The sequence below is a fragment of the Mercenaria mercenaria genome, chromosome 6 (genome assembly GCF_021730395.1).
Source record: "Mercenaria mercenaria strain notata chromosome 6, MADL_Memer_1, whole genome shotgun sequence".
In the NCBI taxonomy this organism is placed as follows: domain Eukaryota; kingdom Metazoa; phylum Mollusca; class Bivalvia; order Venerida; family Veneridae; genus Mercenaria; species Mercenaria mercenaria.
Genome location: NC_069366.1, coordinates 23,518,047 through 23,530,392, shown reverse-complemented (window position 1 = coordinate 23,530,392; position 12,346 = coordinate 23,518,047). Strand labels below are relative to the sequence as shown.

The following is a 12,346-nucleotide window of genomic DNA, read 5'->3' as shown; positions in this document are numbered from 1 at the left end:
AATTGTGTGTCTGTAAAGCAAGGTCTGTAGAATAGCATTAATACTGTAATGTTACTATACGTATAAATACAAATGTACTACTACAACATTAATGAAGCATTAAACACCTGAAAGTGACAGTCATGAGCTAGAATTGATGCACTAACATTATCACAAATGAGAGAAAATGTCATAGAAGTATTTATCATAATCATGATAATATTCATCCTTTAAAGTTTTATAATATTTGTGAAGTATGTAAATTCTGGAATAGTTTTAACTGTACTTCTATTTTGTTTATATTAAATGCTTATATTTAAACATTTTCGGCCAATGACGGTAGTACTTACATTTAAAACTCTAGATCTCAAACTCACTAACCTCTAATTCCGGCTAACCCGCCCAGAAAACACGCTAAAAATATTTTATTTTCGGTCGAACTTTGGTTATTTCGAAGCAAAACGCCCGATCTCTTGGAATTAGAGATATTGAATATCAGCTGTATTTGAATATTTCTGTCACAATTTTCTGTACTTGGACACATTGATGAAATGATAATGTTTCCATGTGTTTCCATGTGTTACTATCATATAAAGTATATTGCTAATTTATCTAGGGTTGTCGTGTGATGAAAATGACCTCGAGTGTGACGGAGAATGTGTTGCACCCTATTTCATATGTGATGGTATACGTCAGTGTGAAGATGGGAGTGATGAAAAGTGTGGTAAGATTAGCTTATGCAGTAATTATATAATCTTTACAAACATATCGTTGTAAAAACACAAAACTAATTTCAAATATTGTGAGCATTATAAGATTCTTTGGTATAATCATTCTTTAATATAAACGACCAAAGCAGTCCATTTATTCTTTAACAATTGACATAGCCCTTTCAAAGAATGTGACCTAAAGCGTTGAAACTTTTTTTTTATCTTTTCGTCATCAAAATTAAATAAAACGATAGACCAAGAACACATTCTTTTAAACAACATCTCCTCCTAAACCAAAAGACCAATTTTGATGAAACTTCACAGGGATGATCCTTGGATGGTCTTCTTTAAAAATTATTCAAGGAATTGAATTTCGTACAGAACTCTGGTTGCCATGGTAACCGAAAGGAAAAACTTTAAAAATCTTCTTGTCCAAAACCGCAAGGCATAGGGCTTTGATATTTGTTATGTAGCGTCACCTAGTGGGTCTCTACCAAGAATGTTCAAATTACACCCCCCCCTCCCGCCCCTAGGGTCAAATATGGCCCCGCCCCGGGGGTCACATGGTTTATATAGACTTATATAGGAAAAAACTTGAAAATCTTCTTGTCCAAAACCATAAGGCGCAGGGCTTTGATATTTAGTATGTAGTATCATCTAGTAGGCCGCAACAAAGACTGTTCAAATTATCCCCCTAGGGTCAAATATGGCCCCGCTCTGGGGGTCACATGGTTTATATAGACTTATATAGGGAAAAACTTTGAAAATCTTCTTGTCCAAAACCATAAGGCCTAGGGCTTTGATATTTATTAAGTAGTATCATACAGTGGGCCTGTACCAAGATTGTTCAAATGACCCCCTAGGATGAAATATGGCCCTGCCCCAGGGTCACATGGTTTATATATGTAGACTTGTATAGGAAAGAAACTTTAAAGGTCTTCTTGTCTGAAACCACAAGGCGTTTGATAGTTGGTATGTAGCATGGCCTTGTGGTCCTCTACCAAGATTGTTCAAATTATTCCCCTGGGGTGAAAAGATGCCCTGCCACGGGGTTCCCTAGTTTAGCATAGACTTATATAGGAAAAAACTTTAAAACTCTTCTTGCCCGAAACTGCAAGGCTTATACTTTTAATATTTGGTATGTTGCATTGCCTAGTGGACTGCTACCAAAATTGTTCCAATTATGCCCCTGGGGTGAAAGAGGCCCTGAACTGGGGGTCCCAAATTTTACATAGACTTGTATAGGAAAAAACTTTAAAAATCTTCTTGTCTGAAAGTTAAAGGCCTATGCCTTTAATATTTTGTATGAATCATTGCCTAGTTGATCTCTAACAAGTTTGCTCGAATTATATCCCTGGGGTGAAAAGAGGCCCTGCCCCAGGGGTCACTTGATATATGAGTTATATAGGAAAAAATACTTCAAAAATTATCAGATCATATTTCCTAGACTGTTTAATTATAATTACCTGATGACCCCAAGTGATAAGGGTCACCCGACTGTGACCTTGACCTACTAACCTACTTTCTTGTTTTTTAAGATACAGCCTTGAAATTTGGATGACATGTATAGTTTTGCACACCGATCTGAAAACTGACTTTCAGTGACCATGAATGTGACCTACTGACCTACTTTCTTGTTTTTTAAGATACAGCCTTGAAATTTGGATGACATGTACAGTTTTGCACCATAATCTTAGAACTGACTTTCAGTGACCATGAATATGACCTACTGACCTACTTTCTTGTTTTTGAAGCTTAAGCAAAGAAATTTGTTCAAGCAAGCAACTTAACTCAGATGAGCGATATAGGGCCATCATGGCCCTCTTGTTAAGATATTAGGGGCGTTTTAGGTTTGAAAACACAAAGGATGTATATGTAGGGATAGGTCTTACAATGAGCAAGATTGCATCCATTAATCCATTATAACATAGATAACACCCACGAGTTAGTCAAAGTCCCCCCGTTGTACCTTTCATGCAAAAGAGACGTCATTTCTTAAAAACTCTTCAAAGAATAATATTTCACTAACCAGATCAGGCGTTGGTATAGGTCGTGTTATTTTTATTTCGGTGTAATTTTATTATTACAGAATGTGGCTGGAATACTTTCAACTGTACAGTATCAGAAGAATGTGTGACGTCATCTTTACAGTGTGATGGATTCGCAGACTGTACAGACGGCAGCGACGAAGTAAACTGCGGTAAGGCTTGTGAATAAATCAAACATGACCCAGGAAACCTATAGTTAACGTGTTGAGTTTTATATGTCTTCATGAATAAACGTACACTGCAACTGACGTCACGTTCGTTAGGAGGCAAACGTTAACGTGACACAAGGTGTAAATGACGTGTTTATATTCTATTACTTAAGGAACATTTTATACCAGACAGGGATTCGTCCTTTGATAATTGTTTGGAGTTTAGGTTTGAAGGAATCATTTCACGATGGTGTAGCTATGACAAAGTAATTATGACACACAAACTGTGATTTTGTTGCTTAATAACAGTTTTGACCTTGTTTTTTTCTAGAGAAAGAAATCGAGACATGTTTAATTATATTCTTGCATAAAAACTAGTTTTTTCGCTGGATCCGCCCATGTATAAATGGGAGAAAAATCATGCAAAAGCTGTTATTACATGATTTTTATTTTTGAAATTCTTTGCCCGGGACGTATGTGTGTATTTCTACGCAGACTGATATTTGGCATCTGCATCTTGTTTCTTCCATAATAACCTCTTCTTGTAGCATTATAGATACAATGTAATCCATTTTTACATTTAAGCCGAATGAGTTTAATGAAATCGTGGAAACTGATACAAACATCACAAAATTAAAACCATAATTTTTCATACTTTTGTAAAATGAGAGAAAACTCGCTGTAAACCGAAGGTACTTTTTTGTTTTGAGCTCACCTGGGCTCATGGTGAGCTTTTGTGACCGCTCAATGTCCGTCGTCCGTCCGTCAACATTTTCTAAAAAAATCTTCTTGAAAACCACTGGACAGATTAAACCAAACTTTACAGAAATTGTCCTTGGGTGGCCCCCTTTCAAAATTGTTAAAAATGTTTAATTCCATACAGAACTCTGGTTGCCATGGCAACCGAAAGGAAAAACTATATATTTGGCATGTGACATTATCTAATGGTCCTTTATAAAAAAAATCAAATTATGCTCCTGGGGTGAAAAGGGGCCTCACCCTGGGTGTCCCAAGTTTTACATAGACTTACGTAGGAAAATTTTAAAAATCTTCTTGTCTCAATCTGCAAGGCATAGAGCCTTGATATTTGGCATGCGACATCATATAATGGTCCTTTATTAAAATGTTCAAATTATGCCTCTGGGCCCCTACCCGGGGGTCCCAAGTTTTATATAGACTTATATAGGAAAAAAAACTTTAATAAATCTTCTTGTCTAAAACCACTTGACCTAGGCCTTTGATATTTGATATGTAGCATTGCCTTCTGGTCCTCTGCCAAGATTGTTCAAGTTGTAATCCTGGGATTAAAATAGTCCCTGCCCCGGATTTTCAAAGTTTTACATAGACTTACAAGGAAAACAATGAAAAATCTTCTTTCCTAAAACTACAAGGCCTTGGCTTTTGATATTTGTAATGTTGCATTGTATGCCCCTGGTGTGAAAAGAGGCCCTGCCCTGGGATTCCCCAGTTTTACATAGACTTATATAGGAAAAAAATCTTCTTGTCTGAACGTTCAGACCCTAGGACTTTGATATTTGGTATGTAGCATTGCCTAATAGATTTCTAACAAGATTGTTCAAATATGCTTCTGGGGTGAAAAGAGAACCAACCCCGGGGTTGTTATATAGGAAAAAAACAACTTCAAATGATATCAGATCATATTTCCCAGACGGTTTAAGTATAATTACATGATGACCCCCAAGTAATAGGGGGTCACCTTACTATAACCTTGACCTACTGACCTACTTTCTTGCTTTTTAAGATACAGCCTTGACATTTGGATGTCCAGTTTTGCACACCGATCTTAAAACTGACTTTCAGTGACCATAAATTTCTTAATATTTTAGCATCATTTTGGCTTTTGAAACATGTAGCTTATATTATTCAGGTGAGCGACCCAGGGTCAGCATGACCCTTTTTTATCATTTCTATAATACCAGGTAGATACAGAAGTCATTTCATGATGAAATTTTCAAAGGTGCACTAATAACAAAAGCACCCGAATAAGGCGCCGTATTATCTTCATTGAGAATGTCTTGTCAGATGTTCTTGGAGTTTGCTTTTCAATTAATAATTTATTTTACAGAACATTTTTATGGTAGAGCATGTGTCATACAGTGTTGTCATTATCCTTATCTTAAAACAATCCAGAAATTCTGCATTCTTTATCAGAATTTAATGAATTTCCATACAATTTTTAAAATAGTAAATAAATAGCAAGTCTTGCGTTCATGAAAAGTGGAAACAGTGGTGTGTATAGACGATGTGGTAGACTGGTTACATATAGTTTAACAATTAGACCAAGTTGTACTTCCATAGCCGTTCAGACTGTTATACTTCACTATAATGTTATGTCGTACGAAAACATTATGTTTATGTTATACTTCACTATAACGTTATGTCGTACGAAAACATTATGTTTATATTATACTTCACTATAATGTTATGTCGTACGAAAACATGTTTATGTTATACTTCACTATAACGTTATGTCGTACGAAAACATTATGTTTATGTTATACTTCACTATAACGTTATGTCATACGAAAATATTATATTTATGTTATACTTCACTATAATGTTATGTCGTACGAAAACATTATGTTTATGTTATACTGTCGTACGAAAATATTATGTTTATGTTATACTTCACTATAATGTTATGTCGTACGAAAATATTATGTTTATGTTATACTTCACTATAATGTTATGTCGTACGAAAATATTACGTTTATGTAATACTTCACTTTAATGTTATGTCGTACGAAAATATTATGTTTATGTGCTACTGAGACACTGTTTTCGTTTCTAAAAGAATTTCATCGTAACAGAACTATGTAGGAAAACTAACATGAGTTTTTTCTTCCTTTTTTATTTTGTTTAGGTCCAGACATAAGTTGCGATTTCCGAGGAGGGCCGAACTGGGATTGTGGGTACCAGCTTTATAATGCTCGTCGGGAGATTTATGATGATGGTATAAGTATTTTTATGTTATATGTTAAACACGTTCTGAGCCCATACCGAAATTAGGATTTCTGTTTGTTGACGCATTCTGTTTCGTCTTTTGTAAAAACAAAACCTTTCTCGTTTTGCAAATTTTAAAGATATATATGATTATAATGATCTAGTTGCTGCATTCATTTTAATGTCTGGCAATATTTTTTTCTTTTAGTATTGAAAATAATCAAAAGCTCTCGAGCAATGGTTTTAGGTTGATGTATTCAGACAAGTATTGTCTCTTGAAAATAAAATGATCTCACACATAGCATTGCATTTGATTCTGTTTTTAAAGTTGCAGTTTTATCTTTTGACAGGATTGCTAATGTTTTCGCGACTAGCATACATCACGTCACCGGAAGTTAATATAACCGAGGACAGCTGTCTTACCATTGATATCGGATACAGCAGCACCATAAAATTTAGAATTTCATCTTACAATGGCGACATGTATACAATTCTACACCAAAACACTTCATATTATGGCGGATTTGTTATACCAGTGGATATGGCCCCCGGATATTACAAAGGTGTTACAACCGAAATACAGTCGGCTAGAGCATTTTATTACTCTTCAGCCATAATAAAAAGTATCGATCTATATGATATGACTTGCCAAGGTGAGACATACTATTTTAGGGTGTTTTCTTAAACTCCGGCAGATTTACAAATCGTGTAATCTTTAACCAAGCCTTAATGCCTTTCTTAAACATTAATGAGACCTCATTTAGTGAAGGTCTCTGTACACAAGCAAATATGTTTGACACGTAGTGGTTTTTAGCTCCACTATTCGGAGAATGGGGGGGAGGGGGGCTATACTACTCGCCCCGGCGTCGGCGTCGGCGTCGGCGTCGGCGTGACCCTTCTTGGTTAAATTTTTTCGGCAACTTTTGTTTTTCTGTCATATCTTTGTAACTATTGCTTAAATCTTACTGTAACTTCACATAAACATTGTCCAGTATACAAACAATGTATATGAATGGGCTGAGTCCATTATACTCAAGGTCAAAGTCACCAAGCTGTTATACTTAGGTTATTTTTAAGGTAAAAGTTTTCGGCAACCTTTGTTTTTCTCTCATATCTTTGTTACTATTGCTAATATCTTATTGTAACTTCACATAAACATTGTCCAGTATACAAACAAAGTATGTGTAGGGGCTGAGCCCATTATACTCAGGGTCAAGGTCACCAAGGTGTTATTCTTAGGCTATTTTTAAGGTTAAAGTTTTTTGGCAACCTTTGTTTTTCTGTCATATCTTTGTTACTATTGCTTATAAATATCTTATTGCAACTTTAGATAAACATTGTCCAGCATACAAACAAAGTATGTGTAGTCGCTGAGCCCATCATACCCAAGATCAGGGTCACCAAGGTCTTATACTTAGGTTATTTTTAAGGTTAAAGTTTTTCGGCAGCCTTTGTTTTCCTGTCATATCGGTGTTACTTTTGCTTGTATCTTACTGTAAGTTCACATAAACATTGTCCAGCTTGCAGATAAAGTATGTGTTGGGGCTGGGCCCATTATACCCAATGGCAAGGTCACCAAGAAGTTATACTTTGAATTATTTTCATGTTGAATTTTTTTCGAAAGCTTCGTTTATAGACATATCTTTGGTACTTTAAAAGATAATGACTTGAAATTAAAAGTGTTTGTTTATAATCATCTGCATGTGTGGCTACATACCCCATAACTCTAATTGTGTTTCTGACAGAATTATGTCCCTTTTGTACTTAAACTTTTTTTGCAACCTTCGCTTCTGGATACTACTTTAATGCAATATAAGATAAAGACTTGAAACTTAAAATGTATCTTTATCATCATCATCTGCTCGTGTGGTAACAATCCCCATAACTCTGATTTGTATTTTTGACCGAATTATTCCCCTTTTTACCTCATCTTTTTACAAACTTCGTTTTCTGGACATAACTTTGGTACTATTAAGATAATGACTTGAAACTCAAAATATATCTTTATCATCATCATCTGCATGTGTTGTAACAATCCTAATAACTCAAACTTGTGTATTTGATGCCCCTTGGTGTATCTTCCTTTTAAAGTAGAGGTCTCTTATTCAGACATATATTCATTTTACTGTCAAATCCCCGAATAGTAGAGCGTGCTGTCTTACGAACAGCTCTTATTACACGAAAACTATAGTTACTGTAAAGTATTCAAGCCTTAATGGACAGTGATTCTCTAGCATTAGGGATTTTGACATGCTAAAACAAATGTTCAATAGAAAGTCATGTTCCCGCCGTGATTATAGTGACTTTTACGGCGAAAACAGTAGTTTAATGTTTTTAAAAAATATACGATTTTTAAGATAATATGAGCCGCGCCATGAGAAAACCAACATAGTGGCTTTGCGACCAGCATTGATCCAGACCAGCCTGCGCATCCGCGCAGTATGGTCAGGATCCACGCTGTTCGCTTTCAAAGCCTATTGCAATTAGAGACACCGGTAGCGAACAGCATGGATCCTGACCAGACTGCGCGGATGCGCAGGCTGGTCTGGGTCCATGCTGGTCGCAAAGCCACTATTTTGGTTTTCTCATGATATTGCTCAGTTAATATAAATGCACTATGTTATTGCAGTATTAAAAAGTATTTGCTATTGTATGACATGCGTTTGAATGTTTTGTTTCTTTTATGTCACGGGGCCTCCGTTGTCGAGTGGTTAATGTCGCTGACTTTGAAAAAAATACATGCCAATCATCGATGTGGGTTCAAAAGATAATAGGTAAGGGTAGATTTCTCGGAAGCATAGAGCTTCCAAGTCTCGCTTTGGGCGTTGAATTTTTCATGTGAAGAAGCCATCCAGCTGGCTTACTGAAGGTCAGTGGTTCTACCCAGTTGCCCTCTCGTGATGAAATAATGCACGGAGTTGCAACTGGGACCTTCCTTTACTGTCAAAGCTTGACAGTCGCCATATGACTTATAACTGTGTCGTTGCGACATTAAACCCAACAAAATAAATTAATATAAAAGAATACATATAACTACAGAACTGATAACAGCTTTTTCAACGACACCATCATGGCAACGCACAACATACCCTCCCTGGAATGCTTCTTACTCGACACCATCATGGCAGCGCACAACATACCCTCCCTGGAATGCTTCTTACTCGACACCATCATGGCAGCGCACAACATACCCTCCCTGGAATACTACTTACTCGATACCTTTTTCGACCCCTAGTACCGATTCTAGAACGACTGGTACAACACAAGAACGCACTACCTTACCGCCATGGGCTACGACAACAACATTAGTATGGACACGCACTACAACACCATGGTGGTATACAACAAAGACAATGACATCAACACTCACTACCATACCATGGTGGAACAGAACAACGACGACATCAGGAGGTATCTATTTCCACTTTTAAATTGTGTTAAACAACAAATACACAACTCATAATTATGCGTGCAGTTGTGTTACTGCACTGAAATAGAAAGAACAAAACAAGGTAATAAACAAAACAAACAGCCATATTTTGATCCATTAAAATTCTTAGTGAATTATTGTCGCTGTCCAGTTAAAAGTTATTTTCTTGGCTTTTGTGTTCCTTCCTACTGACGTGATTTCAAATAATTTGTTGCATTATGAGGTTATCATATTATTTCATACTAATATTTCATATTGCAATTGATAGCAGATCTTTATTAAAGCATTAAAAATTGTTGCATTAAGGTTGCCATATTTCATACTAATATTTCATATTGCAATTGATACAGGTCTTCATTAAAGCATTTACTGCATTATAATGTTACCATGTTCCTTCATGTATTGCAATTGATAGCAAATCTTTATTAAAGCACCAGACGAATTTTCAAACACACTGCATAATGTCTTCGCAAAATATTGAGTAAATCTGTGCTGTATTCATGATATTTTGCTTATTTGCAACAGCCTGGACACCATGGGGTTCTTCGTCCAAAACATCAACAACTACGCAGATTCCTCTACCAGGTACATTTATTCCATAATGACTTTTAAAAATTGTATTCATTAATATTTTCTGAAGTTTTATTATTAGAGTAGATGTATAGGTGAATGGCAGACGACATCAACTACACACACACACAAATTACCCGCTGAATAGTTTTACTTGACGCTAGACATTAATCTTGAAAACAAACTTTGCAATAATAATGCGACTGATTACGAATTTTATTGGCTATTGAGGAAAGGTCAAGGTTACTTTTACTCAAAACCCCAAGGCATTCTAGGACAAACATAGGATTCAGAAAGAAGCATTTCAGTTATGTTTAACTGATTATCTGTTGTGCTGTACATCGTGAATAATCTTTCTATTTGTGTGCATGTGTATCTTTCCAGAGTAAACAGAATAATTATGTTGCTTGTTTCAGAACTTGAAAGTATCAGCACCATATAGTTAAGTTTAAATACATTACGTACTTATTTACGTTTTATCAATGTCTCAGTCAGCAATATATCTGACATTTGACGGTTTTTATTAAAAAATAAAAGAAAAAAAACCCAAAAAACTTTACACGAGTAGAAAAAAAAAACATTCCAAGACAATTCAAAGTTTCTTGGTATTTTCCTTGCATAACAAGAATTAAACCTAATGACAGCTTCTATTTTCAGCCGATTTTCCACAGCTTTATATCAATAATCCGGATTCAGTAGCGTTTGGTGGCTCTTTAACGATATCATGTATTGTAAATCATGACTCAAAATACAAGGTAAGGAAATCCTGTTACCTATGTCATATCAGCTAAACGTGCAATTCGGCGAATGAAATATTTGTTTTAGATGGGACATGAAAATAATAGACAATTTATGTCATGAAATTGATAGTCGTTAAGCATATTGTTATGCACCGTTTGATGTTATTGCATGACTGTGACATTTTCCTTTGAAGTTTTGTGTTTACTAAATTGTGTTATCGCCATGGTTAGCTGTGCTCTAAATTCCGTTTCACACAGGTATCGCTCACAGTTTTCTCTGTCTGGGATGTAGAACACACAAAGATTAGTAAGTGTTGCTGTGATAAGGTATCGAAAATGATAAGCTATTTGAATAATTTATCACTGTATGTCTGTAGTTTAGTGTTCTCTACATCTTGATTTAAAACTTGATTTTTAGATAACATAAAAATATAACTGCAAAAATGATTATGATATTCTGTTCAGTTTAAAAATTCAAAATTACGTTTCTTGCAAAGCTTTACAATATGCAGTAGGTGTTAATTCCATTGATACCTGAAACCTTCTACTTCTCAGGTTTGTACGCGGGAATTGTTTACATTCTCTATTTCTCCAGGTTTCATGACCTCGTTAGCGCCTCCCGGCAAATTGAAATTTTTGGCATTTGTTTAAATTATTCTTTGAAACTCTACTTAACAATTTTTTGTTTTAAAAAATGATTACAACAATTGATCAAGAATGTTTCAATGTGTATTTATGAATTTTTTTATAACTTTTTATTCAGTAGTTTATTTAAAATTTTGAAAATGGGCTCTCTGATGTGAAGCATGCATAATTCATATAAAAACCTGCCCAGCGCCATCTTCTGGCTTTTATATGGCAGTTGGGGGTTATTATGAAATGTTTCTAAGGGAGGCTCAAGAGGGGAAATATTTTTGATTTTTTAAATTTAAGATATTTAAAAATGTGTTCAGTTTACTGTTTTTCATCATGCAATAAATCAGTTAGACAACACACACGCGTGTATTACCGACGAGTATCATCATGCTTGGGAGAATTTCAGGGAACGTAATTTGGGTAGCAAACGTAGAGGCTCGTTTGCTACCCAAATTACGTCCCTGAGATTCCCCCGCGCATGATGATACCAGCCGCTAACACACTTGTATGCATTACCTAACTTATACACATACAACAGAGAAAAAGAAAACCGACAGACGATTCTTGCCTGGGTTCACACCGATCAGAGCTAGGGAGATGTTTTACCAATAACTTAAAAGACACCATCGACCGACCTTCTCTGTTGAAACAAAATCTGTTAAATCACTAATTAAAAGTAGAAAAAAAAAGAAAAAAGTCGCTTGGGTCGTATATATAAACACACTTGATCTTACACAAGTAGCAAATTACATCAGTACTTATTCGTACAAATTATCTGCTAAAAGGCTATAAAGTTACATGAAGCAATATATTAAATGGTCAGTTTCAGTATATCCTTTCTCGTATATCTCCACGCCTTTCTGGCAAAACTGTCTTTGTCAAGAGATTTTTTGACAGGCCAAATCAAATATTCATAGTTTTTTGCCATCAACATTAAAATGTATATGGTATCCTTAAGCTTCTTTCCAATGATAAGATGGGTAAATCTGTTGCTTATTATATCATCAAACCTCTCTGAGCGTAGAAATTGCCGATATACATGTTTTATCTTTCAAAGTCTATATTTACATCAGATCGGACAAAAGCAGACTTGGCACCACTGTTAAAGAAGGCGACACTT

The 12,346-nt window shown here is 35.4% G+C and overlaps 1 protein-coding gene across 2 annotated transcripts in view; it reads left to right on the top strand.

Moving 5' to 3' along the window:
* Positions 1-12,346, top strand: part of LOC128557644 (uncharacterized) — a 116,891-nt gene that overhangs the window by 71,944 nt on the left and 32,601 nt on the right. For both annotated transcript variants that reach the window (XM_053545413.1, XM_053545412.1), the window contains 7 exons: positions 596-703; positions 2,779-2,889; positions 5,771-5,860; positions 6,201-6,503; positions 8,890-9,261; positions 9,806-9,865; positions 10,508-10,605. In XM_053545413.1, coding sequence (XP_053401388.1) covers positions 596-703; positions 2,779-2,889; positions 5,771-5,860; positions 6,201-6,503; positions 8,890-9,261; positions 9,806-9,865; positions 10,508-10,605 — 1,142 coding nt within the window. The remainder of the gene's footprint in view (positions 1-595; positions 704-2,778; positions 2,890-5,770; positions 5,861-6,200; positions 6,504-8,889; positions 9,262-9,805; positions 9,866-10,507; positions 10,606-12,346) is intronic.